Source organism: Natrix helvetica (assembly GCF_964273705.1).
Source record: "Natrix helvetica genome assembly, chromosome: 1".
In the NCBI taxonomy this organism is placed as follows: Eukaryota; Metazoa; Chordata; class Lepidosauria; order Squamata; family Natricidae; genus Natrix; species Natrix helvetica.
Window position 1 is genome coordinate 310,376,874 of NC_138548.1, and position 27,510 is coordinate 310,404,383.

General features: G+C 37.9%; 1 protein-coding gene across 1 annotated transcript in view; it reads right to left on the reverse strand.

Annotated features, from left to right (window-relative positions):
• Positions 1-5,235: 5,235 nt before the first annotated feature.
• The window catches only part of DNAH12 (dynein axonemal heavy chain 12), a 113,477-nt gene continuing 91,202 nt past the window's right edge, over positions 5,236-27,510 (reverse strand). The window contains exons 59-74 of the mRNA XM_081936986.1: positions 26,993-27,165; positions 26,430-26,570; positions 24,992-25,150; positions 24,051-24,195; positions 19,503-19,653; positions 17,433-17,686; positions 15,965-16,105; positions 15,265-15,402; positions 14,625-14,858; positions 14,093-14,281; positions 12,023-12,126; positions 11,573-11,777; positions 11,301-11,438; positions 9,151-9,242; positions 7,997-8,064; positions 5,236-5,932 (exon numbers count right to left, since the gene is read on the reverse strand). Of these exons, the coding sequence (XP_081793112.1) occupies positions 5,742-5,932; positions 7,997-8,064; positions 9,151-9,242; positions 11,301-11,438; positions 11,573-11,777; positions 12,023-12,126; positions 14,093-14,281; positions 14,625-14,858; positions 15,265-15,402; positions 15,965-16,105; positions 17,433-17,686; positions 19,503-19,653; positions 24,051-24,195; positions 24,992-25,150; positions 26,430-26,570; positions 26,993-27,165 (2,523 nt within the window). The 3' untranslated portion in view covers positions 5,236-5,741. The remainder of the gene's footprint in view (positions 5,933-7,996; positions 8,065-9,150; positions 9,243-11,300; positions 11,439-11,572; positions 11,778-12,022; positions 12,127-14,092; positions 14,282-14,624; positions 14,859-15,264; positions 15,403-15,964; positions 16,106-17,432; positions 17,687-19,502; positions 19,654-24,050; positions 24,196-24,991; positions 25,151-26,429; positions 26,571-26,992; positions 27,166-27,510) is intronic.

Sequence of the window (27,510 nt, forward strand, 5' to 3'; positions counted from 1 at the left end):
CTATCATTATTTTATAACTAGGGATGTTTAATTATTGTCAGACAAACAATACAATTTGGTTTACCAATAATTAAAGCAGAATCTTCTTCTTCATTCTTAGTATCAGGATCAAACCCATTGATTAGCAGAACATTGACATTTTTCACAAGACATTTGTCCACAGCTAGAAACAGAGGAGTTTCTCCTTTCAGGTTGGTCTGTTGCCAGACAGTAGGGTGTGAGGCTGAAAGAGACAGTTTTGTTTGAATTGATAACTTAATATATGAAATTGATGAGAATCACACATAGTCCTCAAAGGGACATTACCTTTCAAAGTAATTTCTAGAATATTCTTGTTTGGTTGTACTGCTGCTTCATGAAGAGGAAGCCAACCTTGAGCGTCTACTTCCTGAAAAGCAGGTCCATTCCTCACCAACTGAAGTAAAGACTCTTCTTCACCTGTTATGAGTATGAAAGATCTAGAATTTATGCTCTTTAAACTCAAAGACCACTTTGTTTTAGTAATAAGTAACAAACTCTTGTCAGAATAATAAAAGGCTGCCTCACACCTGGAGGTGGTAGTTTTAATTCCTCTGCACATGAGGGATGAGATCAACTAATTGAGACCATTTGTGTATTTTTATAAATTCCCAAGAAAATTGAACCTATTACTTAACTGTCCGAATGGCAGTGATGATCTTTCTGTAATCTGGACTTGTTGTGAAACAAAAGCTGCAAACAGAATGCAATAGTATTAAAAAAAAGTCAAATAAGTCAGAAATATTCTCATATCACACTGAATTTCAAACTGCAAATAATAGTGAAAAAAGAGAAAACATTTAATATGTATATTTAATGTACTGGTGTTTCAAGTAGGAAAAACATGTCCTATACACCTAGTGAATAAGCTTCTGGGGTATTCTGGAATTGAGAATAGCTTACCAAACTCTTTGACTTGAGTTTATATGGCTTGACAGTTACCTGCACTTTTAACTGCTACCAGAGTAGAAATGTCACTCCCTAGTGCTTTTTATTTTAATTTTTTTGTATCCGCATGGTAGTTGTATCTGACTTAACATGCCAAATCCCACTTATTTGGAAGTTTAGTGAGACCTATTGATGCGACTTGCTCTTCTTTCTCTGGGCTATGGAGAATTTGACTCAAGGCATGCCCAACCTGAATGCTATGGTCAAGCCAAAATATCCAACTCACTAGTTAGTTGCAGGGAAGATTTCCCTTCAATCACATTTGAAACCCTTAAGCACTAGGATTTTTGTGGACATGTCTAGTTGGGAAAAGGGCCCAATTTAAAGGTATTTAGTGTGTATGTGTGTGCATGTGAAGGCCAGAGTTTGTCAAATTCTGCCTTTATTATTTCACAAAGAGCTCATATGTTTCTCTTTCTGCTTTCTATGGCTGAAAACTATATAAATCAATACTTCTCCTATTTCCCCCCTCTATTCTCTCAACTGTCTTTTTCTCATTGAATTCTACTCTGTACCTTAGGTCTTCAGATATCCACACAAGCTGCTGTGGTTTCTACTCCAGTCCTCCATTTAGGCGGGAGCCTAGGTTTAACCTGATTGGTTGAGAGGTCTGACAGCTCCCTATAAAAGGAGAGCTGTCAGACCTAACAGTCGCTGGATTGTACATACTTGTCTGTGAATAAAGAGCTGTTGTTGCCTTGAACCTGAGTCTGTCCTCTCATTGCCCTGATTTAACACTTCCTGTCATTAAACAACCCAAGTGCCATTCTTCTTGCTTTTTTCTCATTGAATGGAATAATTGCATTTCATTGCAATAGTGACTGTTTCTATTTCTTCTTTGCTCCTAAGAGTCTCAAGAATGGCTCCTAAATGATTTTTCAAGTTTGAATCAAACTGTTATTGTTAGTGCAACAAAAGGGGGAAATGGTTAAACATGTAACTGGAGAGCAATCCTATTAACTGTATTTCATTGTAATGAAAGTTAAAGAACATTAATGTTATGTTGCTTTGATTCTGCATTGTGGCTTTTGGAAAATAGCCACCATGGGGACCTTGGCCTGGAACAAGTTGTGTCCTACTGTTCCAGGGCTTACTAAAGTGTGAAGAAAGTGAAGTCACAGGAATTTATCGCTGTGGGAGAAAACAAAGCAGGGAAATTGACACTTTCTACTGATTAAGAGTTCACAATATTTTAGAATAAGGCATTGGGGACTGGATGATAGAAATTATCTGAAAGGATGGGGGGAAGGCCTACCTTTCCCTCACTGTAATTAAATATGGTAATGCTTAGGAAAATAGCATAGTAACTCTGTTTATTCAACTAAAAAAATAGCTCCATAGACAAGAGATGGGCAACAGGAAGTTCATGACCTCTCCTGTGCCTTATTTTTCATTGATTTATTTACTGCAGTTCCTAGAGCCACCAGAGATCAATCTGCCAAACTTTGGTGACAGGATGCCCCAAAACAGGAGTGGCACAAGTTTTTGTATTTCCCCCCCTTACTAACCGAGAATAAAACAGGATTAATAAACTTATTTGACAATAAAAAAGAAATTTAAAATCAAAATTAAAAAAGGAAAATAGTCTGTCCTTCCGATAAAATCATCAGTTACTTCATTATCATTATTCATACAGATCTTGGCTACCAGAGTAGGAAGTTTCTCCACATTTGTAAAATTGCTGCATACCCTTCTTTAGAGTGAGAAAGCGGAAGTTCAATAGTTTGTCTTAATAAAACATTAAAAACAAAAACAGAACAGACAACGCTAAATACATTATAATTGGCATCATGGAAAATAAAATAAAATAGGTACTTTATAATTTATACATTTATGCCAATCTTTTTGGGACAGAGATTTTTCATATTAAATGGGCACTAGCCACATTTATAAATAAAAATATGCCTTGTCCTAAAGGTACAAAAATAATCACATACACATACAAAATATGGAAATCCCATGCCTGTAACAATATTCTGTGAACAGTTGCATAGCGTTCTGTGAAACTATCTATTTCAAAAATTACATAGTTTCTGTTCCAAGAAACATTTTAACAGATGCTAGAAACAATATATCAAAGGCAGGGCACACCTGTCACTCTTTGCAGTAGTCACCGTCTTGCTCCCGGGTATGTCATGCAGACTTTGCTGAATGACAAGCTGCATAGAGATGTCATCCTCGGCTTCCTCATCATGCATTTTTGTAGTATCATACAGGTTAAAACCACATATCTTAAATTACAGAATGAGGTGAGGTTAAATGTTATGTTGCATCTTCTAGAAATATCAGTAGCTAGAGACATAGAAATATATAATGGTAAACAAAAGGAAGGACTTCTTAACTGTCCTGTCTCAATCCTTTTTTGAGCATTAACTTGACAGACACCAAAACCATCAGGATCACACTAGGCAGACCAGGTTACCAATTTGGCTTGTTTTTGCTCCTCTTTCTGAGCACATACCTGTGCCAAGGAACCCAGAGTTCAAGGGCTCAATTCTTCCTCATGCTTCATTCTCCTATCTATACTGCCCCCACCTTTGCTCAACATGTTCCTACTGAGATCTCTTTTGCATTGCCCTTCCTCACTCTGCTTATATTTGCTGTATGTGTCAAGAAAGTGCTGGGTCATGTACATTAAAAAGTAACCGTTCAGCTGAAAGCTGCTCAGGCTAAATGGAAAGAGATGCAGAACATCTGGATTTTATTAACAAACACGGAATATCATTTGCAATGTGGATGTTTCCTTGCAAAAAAAAAAATCACTAGCGTTTGATTTAATAGTCTCTTACTGTTCAGGAACCACTCTCTGTTGTACATTAAAAATGGCTTATACCATAATGACAGAATTAGTGATAGAATTAAGCCAAAGTGGAGCATTTTAACTGGCATTGTTTTCAATTATTTTTCCCCATTAAAATCAATGGCATTGAAATATATTTTCATTTGGCTGCATCAAAATAAATGCATAAATACATGAATACATATTGAAAAAGTGTTAAAAATTATTAAGCAAAGTTTATAGAGCACAAGAAAATCACAAAATGCCTTTTGTCTTTGGAATGCTAACACATAAAAAGCAAAACATGCAAAATGCAAACACCCACCCACTTGTGTTACTCCTGGAATAGTAAAAAACAACATTCCAGAAATGTCAACATTTAACTTTTATTATATAGAAATAGCCTAGGAAGCTAAGCTTTGGGAGAACTGACTTTTTATAATGACAACACACATTTTCCTCACCTTTCTCCCACATTTGAAACACAGACTGCTCACTCTAAGCAAGTGTCAAAACCAAAATGTGATGTTTGATGTATTGAAAAATGATCCTGGACTCATTACATCATAGCAGCCATTAATAACTCACTATAAATATCTGACTGTAAGACATTCTCTCTTGCAGACAAGACATATGGATTAAATGAGGGTCAGCAAATGAATAACTAAAAGTATCCAAAGAACAGGCATTTAAAAATCAGACAGTAATAACTGTTAGGAAAATTTAATTCATTTCAGGAAATTCCTAAATACACGGCATATAATTAAAGCAGCAGCAAGAACCTGGGAAGTTATTCAGTACCAGCTAAGTAGTCATATACAGAAAAACATGAAGGACATTGATTTATTCATTACTAGCCCTGAAGTCAATGTTTACTCTTAGCAATAGCAATAGCATTAGACTCATATACAGCTTCACAGTGCTTTGCAGCCCTCTGTAGAGGATTGCTTATGAACTGGTTTTGGGGAGAGAGTTCAGTTCGAATGTTAGCAAATATAAAATACACATCATATCAGAAACCAAAAAGCTATTTGCGACAACAGAATCCAGGTATTATTATTCATTAAAATTGACCAAAACTATGGAAACCAGACGTACATCTCTGGTACTAGCAGCCATTACTGTATAAATAGGAGATACACTTGAATAAAATAAGAAGTGTTAAGGAAACACCAATTTTGCAGAGAACGTCTAGGATATTCTCTCAATCACAGAACTTGAAAGGGCAAGTTTATTTTCCATTAAATAGTTTGCCCCTGCACTCCAGTTAAGCATGTTGCAAAAACAAGGCTGCTGTGCTAAAACAGTCCATAGATAAAAATTGACTTCTTGTTTTTTCTGTGATGCCTGCTAGCTTTAGATTTTAATGATGCCTCAATACACAACACATATTATTGATTATGCTATAATAACAACACTTCCACAAGATGATCAAGAACTAATCCCAGCTATTCTGGGGTAAAAATATGTGCCATCCACACATCAGTAGCAAAGTTTTATATATATTTTTTAAAAAATATACATGCAAAAGATGAGGAAACATGGCTGCAAAAGAATGGTCCACTGAGGATATTGTGTCCATCTGGAGATGAGGGGTTAAGGATTTTAATCTAATCCACCTTCCAAAATCTCTCTCTCCCCAAAAAAGCAGAAGAGTTGTCCAGAAAGCAGAAATCAACACAGACTAAATCAAATGTTTTAGATATTCCAATGTTAAGAGTCGAAAGGAAGCAACAACATTTTTGAGCAAAAGGAAATTTATTTTTCAACAGCTTCAAAACTAATTATGATAAAACTAAATAAGATACTTTGCATAGTAAACACTTTTCTTATAAAAGAACAGAAGAAAAAACATCAATAAACAAGGATGGGTTCAGTTTATTGTAAAATATTGTTACCAATTTGAAAGTCTAAATGATCAAAATATTTAGAAAGTTCTAGGGAAAGATATGAATATGGAGTATAATTAGCCTCATCTGGTTTGAGTTCTATACAATTAGTCATCCAGCTGACAAAGGAGAGCAACTCCTCGCTTGATCCAATGCTGGACAGGCTGGTCAGTTAACAACTTCAGTGCAATGACAAAGTTAGTTGAATGCCCTGTTGTTGAAAGGACTCCTTTGCGTTCACTTGTCTTGTACAGCGGACACACATATGCATTTGATTTCTTGATCTCTGATGTTTTGGCTGCAAGGGAAAAATTCTCTAAGGTGAAATAACTGAGAATAAAATGAAATAAAAATACTGAATGCTTACAAACTGCACTGCAGCACGATGGAGTAAAACAACCACCATACCCATTGCATCTCCTGAGGTGGGCAATTAAACATGTGACTTATAAGTGAAATATTAGGGATTCTTATACTTTTCTCTAGCATCTTAGTTTTGAGTATGGTGGGTTTCCTTTACATTATTTTCATGTCTAAAACATCCCTTTTTGACAGCAGCAACTTGAGAACAAAATAACACTATAGTTAAAAACTGTTTAAGTTCAAATACTAACATAAAAAGGGGAGTGGGAAAATGCCTTGATTCAGTGCCTGAAGTTCAATAGCATTGCTATCTGAGCGGTTCCAGAGATACAGACTGAATTAACCGGCACCACCAAAAAGGATGAATTTTAATTGTTAATGCCTTCAAATATAATGCCTTCTGAATAACATCTGAGATTGGATTGATTTTTATGGGAGGAAATACCTGGTCCTAAGTGACTAGGGCTTTAGAAGTCAAAGCAATATACTAACTAGTACCTAGAAATAAATGTCAGTCAAGCTGTCATTTGAAATTTGAAAGATAAAGGTTTCTCCTGTCCAGTCGTGTCTGACTCTATGGGGTGGTGCTCATCTCCGTTTCTTAGCCAAGAGAGCCAGTGTTGTCCGAAGATATTTCTGTAGCCATGTGGCCAGCATGAATATACACTGAGGCTGAAGGAATGTTGTTCCCTTTCCACCAAAGTGGTGCCTATTTATCCACTACTTGCACTTGCATGTTTTTGAAATACTAGGTTGGCAGGAACTGGGGTAAGTAACGGGAGCTCACCCTGCTGCATAGCTTGAGTGAGTCAGCTTTCTAGCTGACAAGCTCAGTATCTTTAACCGCTGAGCCATTGCCCCCTTGCATGTAATATATTACAATAATGTAAACAGCAAGTTCAAAATGTTCAACAGCAAGTTGAAAGACTATGAGGCCATAAATGGCATATTAACATTTAAAAGTAGGACCCAACAGCCCTGCCAATTAATTGTTTGCATTTGATACTGAAAGACCATAATGAAACCTTTGTAAATAGTTACATATAGTAGGTACATAAAAAAGCTAATTGACAACAATTGACAGATTTAGTACATATCCACATGTTCCCCTATGGATCACTCCTATGAAACACTTGTTGCAACAATGAGTATTGGAGTCACACACATATATGTGATATTCCTGTCCATCTCCCCATCACAGCAATGACATCAGTCAGCTATCACCATCACACTGGTCACCTGCACAAAGGAGGCTGCATTGAAGCAGCTTCTACCACCCCATCACCATGGATCAAGAGCTCCAGGTGATCTATGTGAAAGACAATGAAATGGTCCAGAACTAGCGATACTATAAAATTGCTTCTGCTAGAACCATATTTCACTACCACATAAGAGATAGCAATTGGTTTTTATTTTTCCCACTTGGCATGTAGGAAAATTTTAGTGGGAAGGGAAATGAAAATATACAGTGGTCCCTCAGTACTTGTCGTTAATTGGTTCCAGGAGGCATGATGATTATCAAAAATGATAATACCAAACAATTTTTTCCCCATAAGGAATAATGTAGTGGGCTATAAAGCAGTCAACACTTATGATGTTCTAGCTTGTGCATTGAGTACCAAACAAACAATGAGAACTGGGACATTTTCACATCAAAATGTGTTGAATTCCAAATTCAATGAGTTTCAAAGCAGTTGAGTACCATTGTATATAGATGTATATAGAAATATAGTTTGCTATTCTGGCAACAATACAATTGATTGTATTATACCTGGATGCTAGCTATAATGATGTTTCTTTATTATGGCTAACATCTAGATGTAAAAAAATAAGAGTTCTGATGTGAACTTGAAAGGAAACAGCTAGGACATATTACTATGTAACTTAAAACTTGTAAAGTAATCGGTAATCTAATATTAAGGAATCAAATCCACTAATTTGTTGCAAGAGATACGGGATTGGACATTTTGAAATAATTATTGGTCAAAAATCTACTTACCTGGTTTTATCCAAATAATGGGCATCATGTCAAAGAGAATTTTGGGATGTTGTTCACCTAGGAGCCCTCTGGTGAAAAAAAACAAACCAACAACTGTGGAAAACTAACATAGTACAATTAAAAAGAATGAAGCTTTATGCAGTATTATTTAGGGGAAAAAAGAAAACTATAGCTACTCCAGTTATTATAAATTTGATCTTCTACCATAAATTAAAGATTAGTGCTTCAGCATAGAGTGGTTATATTTGTGAAGTTATTACTGAATGCCACTTCTTATTCAATTCAGTGGAGGGAAATCATCTGAGCAAATATTAATAGACAGATGATCCCAGTTAAAGAACACCCAGATGTTAGAAGATGGGAGTATAGAAGAATGTCTTCATATTAGTTGTGAACTGGTAAACAAGTGTACAAACCAGTGGTGGGTTGCAGGAGGTACGCCCCAGTACAAGCGTACCGGTGCCTGCCAGGAGCACGGGTACCGCTCCGGTACAGTGCTCCAGAGGGCCCATCCGCCCGCCCGAGCTCCTTATCTGTATTTGAGCTCTTTGGTGCTTCTGCGCATGTGCACAGAGTGAACGGCACCTGCACAATGCTCCGCTGAGCAGCTGGAGCGTCGCGGAGGCTCACGGAGGCGTCGCAAGAGATAAGGATGCCTGCGAGCACTGTGTGCGTGTGTGCGCACACTGCGTGAGTTCATGTGGTGGATGCCGGCCCCCGTTGCAACCATATCAGTTGCAATGGGATCCGGAATCCACCACTGGTACAAACCCAACTATCATTTGGAATATTTACTACTATTCCCATATTTTTAAAGAGAAATTTGCCTTTAAATCTATAGTATATATTACATCGCATGACTTTTATAAAGCAATTTAATGCATCCCTGTTCTAGAGTGCCATATCTCTGTTGAAAATATCCAGGTCACCACAGCTGGCAGCAAATAGTTCAGGTTTTCTGCATCATCATGTCAGTTAGTGGTTATCTAGCATTTGGCATCTCAGTATGATAGCCCTGTTTTTACTCCCATTGATTTTGTTAGGAAAAGGAAATGTAAGATGTCAAATTACGAAAATACATTGAAAATTAGTATTCAGTGAAAGGTGGAGACGCAATTTTAATATTGTATATGCCATACACATTTACTACTAACTTTGGTCTATCCCAGCGAGCTCCATCTAAAAATAGCCCATTGATGTAAACACCATCTTCTGGCGCAGTAGTCGAAGTATCCCTTGGAATAACCTGAACAAAATAAAAACAATAAATTATTGCTCTGTTACAATCTTTTGTTCATTTCAGATTGGAAATATGATGATCTTTTTAGCAATGAAATATAATTTTAGTAATAGCTTTTCCAATATGAACAGAGAAAGTACTGTATTTGGAGATTACTCTCCTTTAAATTTCCTTTTTGTTCCATCCAGACCTTGATTTCTGTTGAGTGTAGATGGATAAATGAATAATGAATAGCAGGAAATCCAAAGCGGAAAGAGTGTTTCTTCTGACATGGCTCAGGTATTTTTATTTTGCTGGATTCCAGGTCTCTAAAAAAACAGTGCCTTTGATGAGGTACATTCCAAGTGGTTACTAACCAAAGTGGGAATGGAAAACCCATGGGTTCTCTAGCAAGCTTCTAACACATGCAGCAAATATCTTATGTTGGGTTCAAAACTCCATTTCCACTTTGGATCAAAGGACCTGCACATATATAACAATGAATTGTGTCCTAATTGCCTCCCAGGTCCTCACTAATTAAGTTAGATTGCTATTAATATGGGAGAGTTCCAGCTGAGGAAAATGGCAAACTAGATGTCTCTGACATTTGTCCTCTGGCACAGGACCTAGCTACTTGCGGGATCGTATCCTGCCCCATACATCCCTGCGACCAATTCGCTCGCACAGAGAGGGACTTCTCCAGGTGCCGTCCACCAGACAGTGTCGGGGGGCGGCGCCTAGGAGCAGAGCCTTCTCTGTGGCGGGCCCAGCCCTGTGGAATGACCTCCCCCCGGATATCAGGACTACCTCTGACCTCCGCTCCTTCCGTGCAAAGCTCAAGACCCACCTTTTCCAAGTAGCTGGCCTGGCTCAACCATAGTTTGATCATATCGCTCCTGACGGGTTTTTAATCTTGTAATTTTACTTAGGGGATTTTAAATTGCAATCTTAATTCTATTTCCATTTATCTGTCTACCTCCTCCACGTATACATCTATATTTATGTGTATGTACTGTCTATATTTGTATTTTATGTGTTTTTATTGTACGCCGCCCTGAGTTAAAATTTTATTATTATTATTATTATTATTATTATTATTATTATTATTATTATTATTATTATTATTATTATTATTATTATTATTATTATTATTGATGCAGCAGAGATGACCAAGTGGCAAAAGCTGACAGATGGCAGTCTGTACCTCCCAATGAAAGCTCTCTAGTCAAGAAGAAAATGAGAGATTGTCCACTTGGCTCCAGATACCAGAGGGCAGAGTGGCAGGGATGGTAGAGTCCAGGGTAGCCAGTAAGGCAGAGATGGTGGGGGAGATAGGCAGGTGAGGAAATTTGAAGCAGAGTGAGCACAACATGGCAACAGAAGCATGAGCTCTTGGCCCAGGCTTTAACCTGGATTACTGGAGCTGCTGTTGCTAAGCAATCGTCACTTGGTGTTTTGCCTAATCACTACTTCACTTAGTGACCAAAATTCTGATCCCATTTAGGATCATTAAGCAAGGACTACCAATATCTGGGAAGGAAGGAAACTTTAAATTGTTTGAATGACTGAGCAGAACATAAAAAGCTACATCAGGTTCTCCACCACAACCTTGGTGCCTGTGTGTTTGTGGCCCACCTGTATGCAACTTTATTTCTCTAAGAGGAACTGAGCTGTTTGATTTCCTGCACAGTTTTCTTCTCACTTCTTCCTGTTTTTCCAGGCTACATTTGTTTTCCTAATAGATGTTGTGTACCGTCTCCAAGGCTTTTTGAATATTTAAATACAGTATGCAGCAGCTATTACCAAAATATTAGATTGCCCTGGAAAGACAGGATGGAGTAAAAGGCAATCAAGATTGGCCTGTCTTATTTCTCTTAGCTTTGAAATATTCTGTTATGATGACAATAAAGTAGGATGCTAGTACTTATTGTAGTATCTGTTTCCTGCTTTCATCTACCTCGAAAGACTGAGGAATCAAGATAAGTACATGAATATGAATTAACACAGTTATCTATTGATACACTTCAGAGACTTTGCAAATTCCTATGTAATCTGTAAAATTCAGTCTATGCCATCTAATTTTACCTGAAACTCATATCCCAGGAGATCAATAGGAATAGTGTACTTCCTGGCATAATTCTGCATCGCTCCAGTTAAAAATGCTTGTGTGAAAAAGAATCCTGAGAGCCAAAAGACACATGGTTTTCCAGAGTCATACCAATCCTTGGAAAAGAAATAGAGGCATAATCTTTGTTTAAAACCTTATTTTATTTAAAAAAAATATTGGCAAATTATTAATAGCCGTAGCAAATTATTTCAGAATAATGAAATGATTAATTATATGCTTGTTATTTTACCTGTAAGAATTTCAGTCTAGCTAGAAAATCTAGAATATAGCTTCCCAGTGGTTTCAGACTTGGGTAAGAACGTTTAGCCCAGTTTTCTGCAACTTTTCCAATAAGAAGACTGGCGCATAGGGCCTCTAATTCAGAATCCATCACAACCAATCCTTTAATCGCCTTCTTCAAATTTACCAAAGTTGTGCGTATGGTTCTTATTAAACTAAATGTACAAAAATGTAGACACATAATTCAAGTTGCAAATTTTATATCACCTACAAATAATTACATGTACAAATGATTATACTATACTTCCAATTCTCTAAAAAAAAGGATAGTTATGACAGCTTTAAAATATTTTTAATTTAATAATTTCTACTGTAGGGTTAGGAGATTTAATATAATCCATGTGTCCATCTGGAAAATTAAATGTAACATGTAAACAGATGAAGAAAACAAAGCCCTTACTTGTTAAAACGTTCCATTTCTTGCACCAGAACAGTATTCATACTTTCTTCATAGATCACTGGATATTTAATAAGTGCTGCCTCAATATCATAATCTTTTGGAAGCTAGAAAGGTTGATATACTTATTTTAATTCTGACAAATGTACATTTGTTTTATGAATGTATTTATATAACCATAATAAATTAAGATAAGGCAAATACAAAGAATTCAAATTCCTATTGCAAAATTCCAATTGCTATTACACTAATTCTACATAGCACATATTATTTCAGTGCGAGAATGAGAAGATTATTTAAGGACATTAAATAAATTTCAACAAAATCACATGAAATTATTTTCTTTTCTTTTTTTCCATTAAATTAAAATTAAGGGAACTTTTTTTACTACAGTGTTGTCAATGGAGTCTACAAACCAGATTACAGTTTCATAATTCACATCTGCACAAATGATAGCTTTTTGTCTCATGCAAAGAAGTTATTGATTTTTTTCTTTCTGTTTGAGTTGTGTTTTATTTATTTGAGTATGATGGAATTTGTCATTGAAGTTCAACTGTTGTTCACATTTCAAGTTTCAGCAAATATGTGCCTACTGCAATAGCATTTATTATTGAATACATATTTATATATTAATAAATGAGATATATTTATTGAAATCATTATAAGTATCCAGTGCACTTTTATATCTTTCCACATCTCTGAATAAGATTCAAGTTGGGCAAATGTGAAAATCATTTATTTTTTAAAATGGCATAATAGCGCCACCTAAAGAATCCGCCAAGCATTTTGCTAAGAAGTCTAAATTGAGATAATTTAGATTGTTTCCAAAAGCAGCTATAATTTTTTAATGCAGGTATAACTGTTGAAAATTAGTGTCTTTATCAGTCACTAGGTAATTAGGTGTGTAGTTTCAACTTCCAGGTTATTTGTTACATAGTTGGGTACAGGCATCAAAAATGGAGCATACAATGTTTGCTTAATTAAAGAAATAGACTCCACATTGTGCACAATTGGGAAGATAATATATCATGGAATGAAAAAGACCTGACAGAAATAAACAGCTCAAATTATCACTGTCAATCATTTCTCTCTATAGCCTACTCCACACATGTGTTGAGATGCCAGATTTTATTTAATCAGGCAATTTGTAACTATAGTTAATTTAGTTAGACCAAATGCATTCATTCTATTTGATACTCTGTCTGTGATTGCTCACTTCTTTGGATGTTTTTGTTTATCCATATTCCCTTTCTTTCTTATAAAAAAAACTAATTTTAATAATGGACAGCTTATAGAAGCCACAATGACATCAAAATGCAATGCACAGTGACACAGTAATTGCTTCATTTGAATGATGTCAATATGACACGTTGTCATTTGCTCCACATCTGGTTTCTTGCAAACATATTTGTTTTTTTTTAGAATGCTTATAAAGTTGCACTAAATTCTATTATTCCAGGCTTTGGATCTCTACCTCCTCCTCTGTAAAATCTAGTCTGTAAAATCTTTTATTGTTCAGTTGCTTTTGACATTTGTGGGGATCTGGAAAAACATTTCCTCTCCAGGATTGCATGCCAGTAACTTTGATGGGTTTTTGTAAGCTTCTTCTGGTGTCAGGGATAATGCCACTCAATCTATCTTCTGACAACTTCTTTTTGCCTCCTTTTGATTTTTTCAAGTATTCTGATCTGCTCTGGTGATTTTACATTATGTTTACAAGTCCTAAATTCTAGCTTCATTACTTGGGTTTCAAGGGAACAATCTGGCCTTGCTTTATTTATTAAATTACCAATTCACGGTGTTCTTAACCATTTTCTGCAGCACTTTAATTCCAAAGCATTTTTTCTTCATTTATTGTTTCTGATCATCCAATGTTCACAGCATGTTGCAACTGGGAAAGTTACAGCTTTCACAATATGCATCTTCTTATGTCAGTATGAGTTTTTTGTATTTTAATAATTGAGAACTTTAAACAATATAGATTAGATTAGACCAAATTAGACTAACATCAGAAAAATAATTCTGAAGCAGTTATATTATAATTTATATACTATATTACCTTGTTAGTATTACCTTGTTTAGGATGTCATCTGCAATTTCATATAAAGTGCTGTCACCACCACTTTTAGACCCTCCTTGATTGCTTCCTCCTTGTGTCAGCAGAAGAGATTCAAAAATGATTTTTGTTTGCTGGAGATCCTTTGATATATCTACATTATCATGCAATCCAAACACTTCTGGTTGCTGACTAATAGGAAGATTCTAGATAATAAGACAAATTAATTATTTAGGATTGAGGAAATACTAATCTAATCAATTAATTTAACCGTCTGGCAGATCATCTGAGAATTGAATAGCTCTGCAAATAATCAGCAAGAAATTTTCTTCTAGCGTAAAGAATTTTTTTTTACACTCAAACCATTGCTATACCAGCATTCAGCATGCTGAACATTGTATATTTTTTATTTGGATTTCATTTGGCACTATTTTCTATAAAGTAAAAAAGATAATATATTACAGTTGTCTATAGACAGAAATGTGCTCAAGATGAATTTAGCTTGCAAAATACTTTTTAAAAACATGAAACCTGTACATAAAATCATACCTTAATAAATTCAATGTAATCATCATAAGTGCCCCTTGGGGGAGCAAAATAGTTGCCACTGGGAGAAAACTTATAATGTGAATACTCCACTATATCTGTATTGTAAAAGTCAGCAAGCATGGTCAGTAGTAGACGTCTGTCCCAGTCATCTGTCACTCTTCCTCCGTAGTTGCACTCACCCGTAAGGTAAGTTATTGCTTCAAATGGGATGTGTTCATACTCATTTATAAACAGCTGAAATTGTAAACAAAGTACTCAGCAGTGGAGAAGAACAATATTCAGGTGTTCTCTAAACTTATCTAAATGTTTTGATCTATTAAAAGCCTATCAATATTTCAAGACTGGACTGTTTTTCCCAGCAGGGTTCTGGAATGCCCACTTCAAAGAACATCAAAGAAACATGGAAAAGTCACATTAATATTAATATATTTAACAGAACAGATCATGCTTCAAACAAGTTTACTAGGGTTTTTTAAAGCTTCTTTTGGTAAGGAAATATTAGACGTGAAATACAGACTGATATATCTGTGTTTCTTAGTACTAGGGTCTACTCAAGTATGAATTTAGAATGGAATTAGCTTATGAAGCTTTTGTTACAAAATCTTGGGTAGATTTTGGAAGAAACAATGAAGAGGTTTACCTGCAATTGCCTGACGCTGATTCGCAGGTCGGATTCATTAAATCCATAAGGAATATTCCATCCCAGAGGTCCAAATTTTTTTCTCTCCTGTACTAGGGCATGAAAAAAGCAAACTCCAAACAGCAGCTTCTCCCATCTCTTTTAGGGAGAAAAACACTCAATTAACCCAGATGGAAATAAGGACAGGCAAACACAACTGAAAAATTATGTGTCTACAAAACTTTTGGCTGGTAATAACATTCAAAGGTTGTTTTGGCCATACAATTTATTCAGGAACAAAATTTTATATTACTCTGCATCCTTTCAGAGGTTTGCCACTTGTCTAATTGCTGCTCGGCTAAGCAGCCCTCATTTTAATACTTTGATTGGATGAGAGAGTCTCCTTTATGGTACAAGGATGGAGAACTTAGCCTCCTTGAAGTTAACAGTGAAATAATAAGAGTTACCATTTTGTAGGACTATGGAGCTAATGGATAAAAAACTGTTGAAATTGTGGCAGAGGAAAATGATAACAAGATAGGGAGATATTAGCAAGTATGTGCAGTAGAAATTTTATAAAAATGCCAAAGAATACAAATTTTATATATAAATCTTTATATAGAATATCATACTTTAAAGCTACACTTTAATATTTGGCAAGCAAAACTGTGTAATTTTGCTAATGAATGATTTCTTTACCAATTTTTATGAAGAAAGTTACCTGCTCCTTTCCAGGACACCCAGCAAAAAAGTCTGAATCAGAAATCGGATCAGAGAGGAAAGACTGAAGTAAATTTAGCCGGAGACCTGTAGGAGGCTCATTTGTCATCTTCACACCATTCTGAAGAATGGTGACTGGAAACTAGAGAACGCAAGCATGGTAACTTTACTAACAGTTCTCTTTTTATATATTCTTTTAAATTATTCAGTATACACTACCTTTTTAAAATATTGTGCCTGGTGTTTTTTGCATCTTTACATCAATCAATAAATCAATCTAACAATCAAGTCATGAGGTTCAACAGTCTGTTTTCTTCTGTTTTTAAAAAAAAATCATATATAATTAATTTACTGCCTTTCAGTATGGCTATTTTTCATTGTGTATGACATCAATATATTAATCTCGAGAATTAGATTAATAACAATTTCAGTGTTAATTGACTTAGGAGTACCAGACAGCAAATTTCATACACAATAAATCGAATACTTTTCCTCTTAGAGCTGTCCAAAATATATAGCAAGAACTATCTTCAGGACTCCTGCAGCCAAATTATTTAAGGCTTTAAAGATCAGTAGTAGCATTTGACCTGAATTAACTATTGCACTTCTCTAAAGATTTTTTTTATGGAGTACACCCTCTGTGTGCTAATAGAACATGGGTACTTCCTGGTTGGTGGGAGATGAGTAAGGGTGTATTGGATATTAAGGTAATCTTTACATTAGAAATTCTAGCTATTACAGAATAGTATCAGCATGCTTTGGATAAAATAGAGCTTTGGCTGTGCTTGGGTCCTAATGGGCAGAATTTACCACAGTAACCAGCACTGTCTGGACAATTAGTAGATACCACGGAGGTAAATAACCTCATCTAATCTTTCCTTGGACGCGGTGGCTCAGTGGCTAAGGCTCTGAACTTGTTGATCAGAAAGGTTGGTGGTTCGAATCCCTAGTGTCACGTAAAGAAGTGTGTTCCCGTTACTTGTCCCAGCTTTGCCAACCCAGCAGTTCGAAAGCATGTAAAAATGCAATTAGAAAAGATAGGAACCACGTTTGGTGGTAAGGCAGCAGCATTCTGTGCGCTTTTGGTGTTTAGTCATGCTAGCCACATGACCACAAAATGTCTTCGGACAGCACTGGTTCTTTGGCTAGAGTCAGAAACGATGTGCGAGGGGAACCTTTACCTTTACCTAATCTTTCCTTCTCTAAATAAAAAGCAGGATTATATTTATATTTTTAAAATTTGCATATATTTTACATTTAAGCAGCTTAAGGTCACCTCAAATCACAAAATGGGCGGCAAATAAATGTAATAATAAATAAATATTAAATATGAAAGCTTTGTTTATTAAAGCCATGATGGATTGCAGAGAACTTTGGAGCTATCTGATGGCAGCTATGAAAGATTTATTTATTATAGAAAACAAATTTTTCATAAATATTCATAAATATACTTTTCGTATTTGAAGTACCTTGGGTGATGGATAACTAGTCAGCCAGAGTCTGAAAGAGGAATGGCAAGTTTCACTGTTAAACTCTTCACAGATTTTCTCCAGCATTGGCATCCAGGAAACAGCAAGATGGCAGTTTTGTAAACAAACCCAGGTCCCTTCCTCCATTCCTTCTCTAATCATTTTTGTTGCTATTGGTCCTTGCCCTTGTCCCAAAGAGATGGACTGAAATTTATTTCCAATCATATTTTTGTCATTTGCAAATTTTAAAAGACCTGGCATGAAAATAGTAACACATTAATATTTGTCTGAAAATAATTATAGATCACACATCTAAAACTATAAGTCATGCCTTTCAGTTTACCAAGGCATTGTATTCAAAATCAGATTTGATAAATGTCTACATTTCATTTGTAGGTATGAGGTATGAATTGATTAATATGGGACAATTTATATACACCGAGACATAAATAATTGCATGTTCATAATGTCATGTTCCGGTGTTCATGTTGAAAATAAACAGAGAGTCAGTTTGTTTGGTGAAAAACTGTATCTCCATCTAAGAAACTATTTGATAACCAGTATTAACTGACTATGATACAAAGGTAAGCAAATCCAAGTCAGTTCTAACAAAGTTAACCCCATCACCGTAGATATACCATTACCCCGCCCAGTTCCACCCACAAATGCACCCAATTACCCAAATTATCCCCCTAATCACCAGCACCAATCACCATGACCCTCAGCCACACACCCCACTCAGTGTCATCATTGCCTCCTTCCTTATCGGATGCATCCAAGTAGAAGAGTTACTTCAGAGTAGGCAGTTTAGCCTACTTAGTATAGTCTAGCCATTCCTTCTTAGACTTGTGCTCAGGAGGTTCTTTTGGACATTCAGGAATGGCCAAAAAGTCAAACCCATTCACTACCCGGAATGGCGTATAAACCATACTACTATGTACCGCATTATTATGTGCAACCTCAGCAAACGGTAGTAGATCCGCCCAACTTTGGAAATAATTTTGGAAATATGTCAATATTTACATCATCAAAAAAGATAGCTACATTACTATTGTATTACGTGTATTATATCCTAGTACTACTTCTGCTCATAATATCTGAAACTGACAATTCTGAGGCCAGGTCCGTTTCTAATCTCTTCAGCTCATGAAAAGCACTTTTTAAAAATTATTTTTCAAGAAGATAATGAGGTAAAAGTCAACCTCTGAGAGAAAGCAATTCCAGAGTGAGGAGGATAGAACCAAGAAACTCTGCTTTTGGATTTCTGCCCCTTTAACATTTTCTGGGGAAGAATCTGCAGCATCTCTCTTGGCTTGCAGATTCAGCCTGAAGCAGGCAGCCCCAAAAATGTATAATAGGGATCCCTAAACCCTAGGCAACAGATGGATATTGTGGCCTGTTAGGAACTGAGTCAAATAGATGGAGGTGAATGGTGGGTAAGTGAGTGAAACTGAAACTATCTGCCTCCCCATGGTCCATGGAAAAATTGTCTTCCCTGGTGCCAAAAAGGTTAGGGACTGCTGACGTAGAATACCCAGGTCATAAAGAGCTTTATAGGTGAAAAAATAGCACCTTAAATTGGTCCCAGAAACCACTGGTAGCCAATGCAGCTCATGGAAGCTAATGTTATACTGCTGCAGCAGACTTTACTGGTCTGTAGGTGAGCAGCTGCATTTTCCATCAGTTGTAGTTTCAAATTAACTTTAAGGCAGTCATACGTGCAACAAATTGAAGTAATCCAAATGAGAGATGATAAAGGTTTGACCTATCCTTGCCCAGATTCTGTTTCAGGAAAGTTTCGACTATATTAAAGCTGCTCAACGTAACATACATATCCTGACAAATATTTGCTTGTAGAGCAGGACATCTGATCATTATCAAGTGCCTTCAGATTATTGCGTTCCACCTTTCTTGCCCTGGCTAATGCATCAGTAATACATAAAAGATCTAAATTATGTTTTGCGATGTCTATTGATAAAGATATTCAGAAACTTCACATAAAAAATACCCAAACTAACAAGAAGCTTTTGTAAGGAAAAAAAAAAACCTAAGTATAATGAGTGAACTTACTTGCCATAGGATCTGCTCCAGGAGACAGCACAAAGATTAAAGGGATTGAAGAATTTGAATCTAAGTAACTTTTTGTTAGATCAAAAGGAGGTGGCTCAACAAATTTCTTTCCAAGTTTATCAGTCACAAAGGTTGTTATAGCTGGTGTAATCTGTTTTCAAATCAATTGTGAGCATAACATAGGATTTGCTATAAATTACTCAGTTTTTATTTCAAGGCAGCTTAACTGGTAAATATTTAATAATTTAAATATTTAATAATTCAAACAAATCTAAATACTGCATGGTAAATTGTCACGATGATCCAAAAGGCTTACATATTGGCAGGCTTGTTTTTTCTACATATTTTAGGAATATATTTTAAATTGTTAGTTTTATAAACAGTAATGCTGTTTTCTTTCTTTCTTATTTTAAAATGAAAAGTGATTTAAACAGTGTTGAATTAAAAAGTTAAACAACTATTTATTTATTTATTTATTTATTTATTTATTTATTTATTTATTTACTGCGCTTCTAGACCGCCCCCTCTCCCAAAAGGGACTCGGGCGGTGTACAGTCCATGCAAAGAATACATCACAATATAATAAATAGGTAAAGTTAAATATGGAGGAGGTTAAAAAGAGAGTTAAAAAGAACTGTACAGTTAAACAGTATATATAAATATAATTTTAAAACCCCTAGAAATATCACACAAATTAAATTAAAAGCAATTCCCCTAAAATAACCAGTTAATAATATGTCTACCAGGAGGTAACAGTTATAATTATGCCAGGCCTGCTAATCGGAACAGGTGAGTCTTCAATTTTTGTCGGAAGGAGCGGAAGTCAGTGGTGGTTCTAATGTCGGGGGGGAGGTCATTCCAGAGGGTTGGGCCCATCACAGAGAAGCCCTACTCCTTGGTGTCGCCTGCTGGCATTGCCTAGTGGACGGCACCAGGAGAAGCCCCTCCCTGTGAGAGCGAATTGGCCGCAGGGATGTGTGTGGGAGGATGCGATCCCGCAAGTAACTAGGTCCTGTGCCTTGGAGCGCTTTAAAGATGGTAATCAAAACCTTGAAACGCACCCGAAAAACCACAGGCAGCCAGTGCAGCTCGCGCAGGAGAGGTGTTACGTGGGAGTACCTAGTACTCCCCATCACAGCCCGCGCGGCTGCGTTCTGGACTAACTGCAGTCTTCGGGCGCGTCCCAAGGGCAGCCCCATGTAGAGAGCGTTGCAGTAGTCCAGGCGGGACGTCACCAGTGCATGAGTGACCGTGCGCAGGGCATCCCGGTCCAGTAGGGGGCGCGAACCTGGTGGAATGCCCCCCTTGCCACGGCTGCCACATGGTCATCCATTGACAGCCGGGCATCAAGGAGGACGCCCAAATTGCGCGCCCGTTCCACAGGGGGCAATTGTTCGCCCCCTATGGCCAGCGATGGAATCAGCTGGCTGAACCGAGGTGCCGGTAGCCACAGCCACTCAGTCTTGGAGGGGTTGAGTTTGAGTCTGTTGTCCCCCATCCAGACCCCGACGGCTTCCAAACACCGGGACATCACTTCGACAGCCTCGTTGGGGTGGTTTGGGGTTGAAATGTACAGCTGGGTATCATCAGCGTACAGATGATACTCAACCCCAAAACCACGGATGATCTCACCCAGTGGCTTCACATATGCGTTGAACAGGAGAGGCGAGAGGACCGACCCCTGTGGCACCCCACAAGTGAGTGGCCTCACGGTCGACCTCTGCCCCCTGTCAACACACATTGCGTCCGGTCGGAGAGGTAGGAGCCGAACCACCGCAAAACGGTACCTCCGACTCCCATCCCCTCCAGCCGGCGCAATAGGATACCATGGTCGATGGTATCAAAAGCCGCTGAGAGGTCTAATAGGACCAGGATAGAGGAACAACCTCTATCTCTGGCCCTCCAGATATCATCGACCAACGCGACCAAGGCTGTCTCCGTGCTGTGCCCGGGTCGGAAGCCGGACTGGCGTGGGTCTAGATAATTGGATTCGTCAAGGTGTCGTGGAAATTGCTGCGCCACCACATTCTCAACAACCTTCGCTAGAAAGGGAAGGTTGGAGACTGGACGATAATTAGCTAGCTCCATTGGGTCGAGTGAAGGCCTCTTAAGTAAGGGCCTCACCACCGCCTCCTTCAAGGCAGTTGGTAAGGATCCCTCACCCAATGAGGCGTTCACCAGGCCCAGAAGCCAGCCTCGAGTCACCTCCCAAGTTGCCAGTACCGGCCAGGAGGGACACGGGTCCATTAAACATGTGGTGGGTCGCAGCCGTCCACGCAATCTGTCCAAATCCTCGGGGGCAACAGAACCAAACTCCTCCCAAAATGGTCTCACAAGACTCACTGTTGACGGCCCGTCTGGTCCACTGAAGGGGGCCCATCCGCTCCGGATCTGAGCGACTTTGTCCTGCAGATATTCCCCAAACTCCTCTGCTCTGCCCTGCAAGGGCGCCCCCCGCGTCCTCTGCGATAAGAGGGAGCGGGTCACCCTAAACAGGGCGGCAGGGCGGTTATCAGCGGACGCAATAAGAGCGGCACAATATCTACGTTTGGCCGCTCTCAATGCCACAAGTTAGGTCCGTAAATAGGCTCTTACCTGTGTTCGATCAGATTCGGAGCGTTAGGACCTCCACCTGCTCTCTAGACGTCTCCTATGGCGCTTCATCACCCTCAACTCCTCGCTATACCAAGGAGCTCGGGTGGGTCGCTGCCGCAGGAGAGGTCGCCAAGGCGCAACCCGGTCTAAGGCCCCAGCCGCCGCCCTATTCCAGGCGGCCACTAGATCCTCCGACCGAGCGCGGGTCAGGGCTACAGGTAATGGCCCAAGCTCCGTCTGGAACCTATCCGGCTCCATCAGGTGCTTGGGGCGGTACCAGCTTGGACAGTCTGGTCCCGCCTCCTCGTGGTGGGGGGTAGCGCCAGGGAAGTCCAGCCGGAGACATGAGTGATCTGACCATGACAGGGGAGTAACAACTAAATCCCCTATTCCCAGATCACTCGTCCACTGCTCAGATACAAAAACAAGGTCCAGTGTGTGGCCACCTTCGTGTGTGGGGCCCTGAATTAATTGGGTCAGGTCCATGGCTGTCATGGAAGCCATGAACTCCCGAGCCACCTCAGATGCTGCTCCCGTTGACGGCAGGTTGAAATCCCCCATGACCAAAAGCTTGGGGATCTCAACCGCCGTCTCCGAGATCAGCTCGAGGAGCTCGGGCAGGGCCGCTGATGTATAGCGAGGAGCCAAGTATACAATCAGCAAACCCCACTGCCTCCCTGGGCCCCATTTCACACCAAGGGACTCACACCCGGGTATCTGAGGAACAGTGAACTCCCTCGGCTCTAGACCTTCCTGTATAACTACCGCCACCCCACCACCCTTACCCAGGGCCCGAGGCTGATGGAATGCACGGAAACCCGGTAGGCACATTTCCACGAGGGGTAAACCACCCTCGTGGCCCAACCAGGTCTCCGTTATCCCTGCAAGGTCCAGCTCCCCCTCAGAGATCAACTCATTAATGAGGGGAGCCTTGTTGGTCACGGACCTTGCATTGCAAAGCATCAGCCGCAGGCCCTGGCTCTGTAGTTCCTGGCTACCTAGGTTGCGGGGGTTGGTACAAACGACCGGGCGTAGCCAGCAGCCACGGTCTCCCAACCGACCTTGTGATCTTCTCTTGTCCTCGCATCCCCCCTCCCCGCGACCGTTGTAATAAAACAACCCTCTGTTGGAATAACTTGTTCCTTCTCCCCCCCACCCCGCTCACTTCCCTCCTGGACTCACCTGTTCGTCTGGCACTGGCTCCTCTCCCGGCCTGGTTAACCCCCCCTCCCTGGAACCCCCTAATAACAATACAAAACATTTAGATAAAAAGCCCCTCAGCTTCCGTTTCTTCCACCTCTCGGGGTTCACAACTAAAACCGGAAGAGACTTTATTTCAACATAGAGTGTATGGAATATTGGAAGGAAATAGGTGTGCTAGTACATTTGATTAACTCGTCACTTTTTAGAAAGAAAATATATAGTTGATTTTACATTTGCTTACCTGTGATGCATGACAATCTAATATTATTGTAATAACTTATCACTGGATATAATAAGGAAGTTCAGTTTCTCTTTGAATTTAATTTGAAAATGATTTTTTTACTTTGACTCTTTGCAATTAATGGGATTCTTTTTTGGGCAGCTATCAGTATCAAAACGAAATCTAATTTTGAATAGTCTTTAACAATATTGGAGCAATTCAATTCTGAAGGAATGCTCTAAAAACGTTCGCAAAATTTGAAAATCAGTCAAAAAGATAGTTTCTTGGTAGCTTAGTCAGCTAAAGCATTTGTTATTCAGTGCATTTATTGAAATGCTATATGTGTTTCTGAGATTTTACATTGACTGGAAGATTATTTTTTGCATTTTGTATTTGTACTGTTAGCTGTTTTGAATGTTTACATTTAGCAAAATGCAAGATAGACATAAAATAAATGGAATTATATTTAGGAATGCAAACAACAGCTACTTAACTCCCAATAGAAATTATGTTACATAAACCATCTTTACCTTGTCAGGTCTCAAGCATCGGAGAATAATCATTTTCTTTATCTCATTTAATTCTGTATTCCATGGTTTGGGTAAAAGAACTGTCTGGGGTTCTTTACTATCATAAATGCTACGCCATTCATTGGGTTCTGAAGTCACGTGATTCCTATAACAATAAAATAAACTTGGAAGATTAGATTTCAAATTTATACAATAATAAAACTCTTCGAGATGTTCTTCTAGAGTAAGAGTGGTGAGGTCCAGTTTGTTTGGAAAGCAATGGCATAATACCTCTTAAGTTTATTTTGGGAATAATATAATTTAAAATCTCTTTGCCATCATGCTTCCAAAATGATTGTGTTCTTCCACTGGTACTATATTTTCTTATTGGATTTTTTTCATAGTAGTGTCATTGGAGAGGGGTTATTATATTCTGTTTCTCACTTTCTGAGTGAACCAATTATTTATAAAAATTAAATAATAACATTATGTCACATCTAAATTAGTTATATTTCCAGGGCTTCATCCTTATTCACAAAATGATAGTTTCCCCAGAAACCACTTGAAGACTTCTTTTTCATCTTATTATATCATTTTCTTTGACTTTTTATTCTCTCCTCTGCCTCTCTCCAATTTCTGCCCCTTTTATTCCCCAGAAAATGTACAGTTCACTCTTTATTGCATGCTCCCAATGCGGCAATGTGGTATTTCTTCACATAAAAAGGCGGGCAATGTGTGGCCTTGCACGCTACATGAAGGCCTCACATCCATTTTACAGTTTTTTTCAGCAAAGACAGTGAATAACAACAATCTTATTGAGACCTCGGAGAAGAATTTGGGTGAGGTGGAAAGCAAAGTTACACCTTTTGTGTGTTGATTTGCACAAGACATACGATGACTTCTATATTAGAAAATGCTTATCCCCACCTCCAAAAACAATGATAAAAGAGTTGCTATTGTACCGTAATCCTTTAAAAGCAGGCATATCACTTGCACGACATATTTCATCCCAGCTTTTATCTTGTAACCAAGATGGATCAGGGTTCTTGAATTTGCTCTTGAGACCAACCCCTCCAGTTAATAAAAACATAAACTCCTGATGTTCCATTTCTTTCCTAGCTCTGTTTTAAAAAAAAACAGCCACGTATCATTTAAGTAACACACTATTATTTTAGATTAAAATGCAATTGATCTATTATTAACTAGAAATTATGCCAGAATTCAGTAGCCATTATTGTCACTAAACTTCACTATGGATAGTTCTCGACTTACAACCATTAATTTAGTGTCCATTCAAAGCTACAACAGCACTGAAAAAAGTGATTTATGACTGTCTTTCACATTTACAACTGTTGCAGCATCCCCATGGTCACATGATCAAAATTCGGATGCTTGGCAACTGGTTCATATTTATGACAGCTGCAATGTCCCATGGTCATGTGGTCACCTTTTGTGACCTTCGGACAAGCAAAGTCAACAGGGAAGCCAGATTTACTTAACAACAATGTTACTAATTTAACAAATGCAGAGATTCATTTAGCAACTGTGGCAAGAAAGGTTGTAAAATGGGGCAAAACTCACTTAACAATGTCTTACTTAGCAGCGGAAGTTGTAGACTCAACTGTGGTTGTAAGTTAAGGACTACTGGTATCATTAATCCCCAGGTGGCTTCAACAACTCTCAAAGTGTTTAGATAACTGAAAACAGTATAAATCCTTGCTACCCCACCAGTTAATTAGAAGTGAAAAAACTTCTCAGAGGAGAAGTGAAAGATCTTCAAGAAAAATCAAGAAAGTTCAGTTGCCATTTGAAAAAAAGCACCTTTGGGACAACCATGACCTGGTTGACTGAGAACCTCCATAGACATTTTACCATCAACTTAAGTGATTAGAGATCCTTTGACAATGAAGACTTCATGGGGTAAAAAAACCCAAAACAAATACCATGTTGGAATCTCTATGTGACAAGACTGCATGGCATGTTCATGTCAGGGTGTATGCAGGCTTTGAGTGCGATCCTGTAATATCAGTAATGGGCTGGAAAGCCCAAAAATGCCAGCAAAGATTCCTACAAGAAAAACTAAAGAGGCAACATTGAAAGACTACATGAACTATTGAAGGGATGCAACGTAGAATAGAAATAAACTGAAATTATTTGGATATATGATATATTTCATAAAATATTTAATGAGACTGAATTACTAAACCTCATCTCAATTTAATCCCAGTTCAATTTGTTCTTGTGTGCAGATGCATTTTAACAGCTTCTTTGCACCAGTGATTTGCAAGTGCAAACATGCCACTACTGGAACTTGAAATACAACATTTCCTAATATTTAAGATGCTAAAAGATAAATAATTAACACTCTCTTAATATATTAAAATTTCTAGAGTCTCTTACATCAGAAGATTACAGCAGAGTAAAAATGAAAACAGCAACTTATCCTTCTCAAATAGGGAGCGACAAACATTGCAATACAAGTTGTATGTGAAATGGTCATTTAGATACCGTAGCCTTTTTTCCAAAATTTTGGACTTGTTGCTATTAAAAATAGAAACATGTATTTAGAAAGTGCAAACCCTTTAAATAAAATATTGTTATACATATTCATATATTGATTTAACTGGAACATATTGCAATCTTTACAATATGTGCACCTGACTAGGCACATGTAATTACAAAATAAAAGGAAAAAGAAAAAGAGGGAGAAAAAAATATTGATTTCTTAAGAAGGTCTGGTGCTATTAAATATTTATCTACAACTTGAAATGATTGTTTAATTAATTTTTTATACTGCCAATTTCCCCTCTAAAGCAAATGTGGGTGGCTTACAGATGATAAATGTTTACACACAAAAAACAGAAAAACAACTATTTTCACAAAATAATGTACTTGGAACTATAAATAGATTTTAAACAGACATATTTTGAAAAATGAAATATTTGAACACAATTGCTGCTCACCTATCATGAATAGAGTTGATATAAAGGTTTACAAACCAACTGAGAGAATATTGGTACATTGGATCTATATTAGCCAGATCAGCAATACTAAAAAACAATACAGATGAATGCTTTGCAATGGGTCTGTAGCCTTCTCGAGACTGTGCTATTTTAATTTCAGTTTTTTCTGCAATCTAAAAAAAAAATACATTCCTTAATTATTACCATAAATTCTAAGCATCAAACAAAGTGTTTTCTTTCCACAGGGTTTCTTGCATTATACCATCACAATGGCCAGTCCCCTGCTATTAGCTGTAGCAGCAAGTCCTATAATTAGATTTGTGTGTTTGTATAAAACATGAATGCCCACACAGAATCAGAAAAAGTTGAGAACTTTCTTGTATATTACAAATGTTCTAGGCTACTTTATGCTAGCATATTTGTAAAGCTGACTACATCAGTATCTTGTGAGGTTTAAGGCTAAAAGTCAAAGAAATATTTCAAAGATAAAAAGCAATTCAACCAAAGAGGAAAACTAT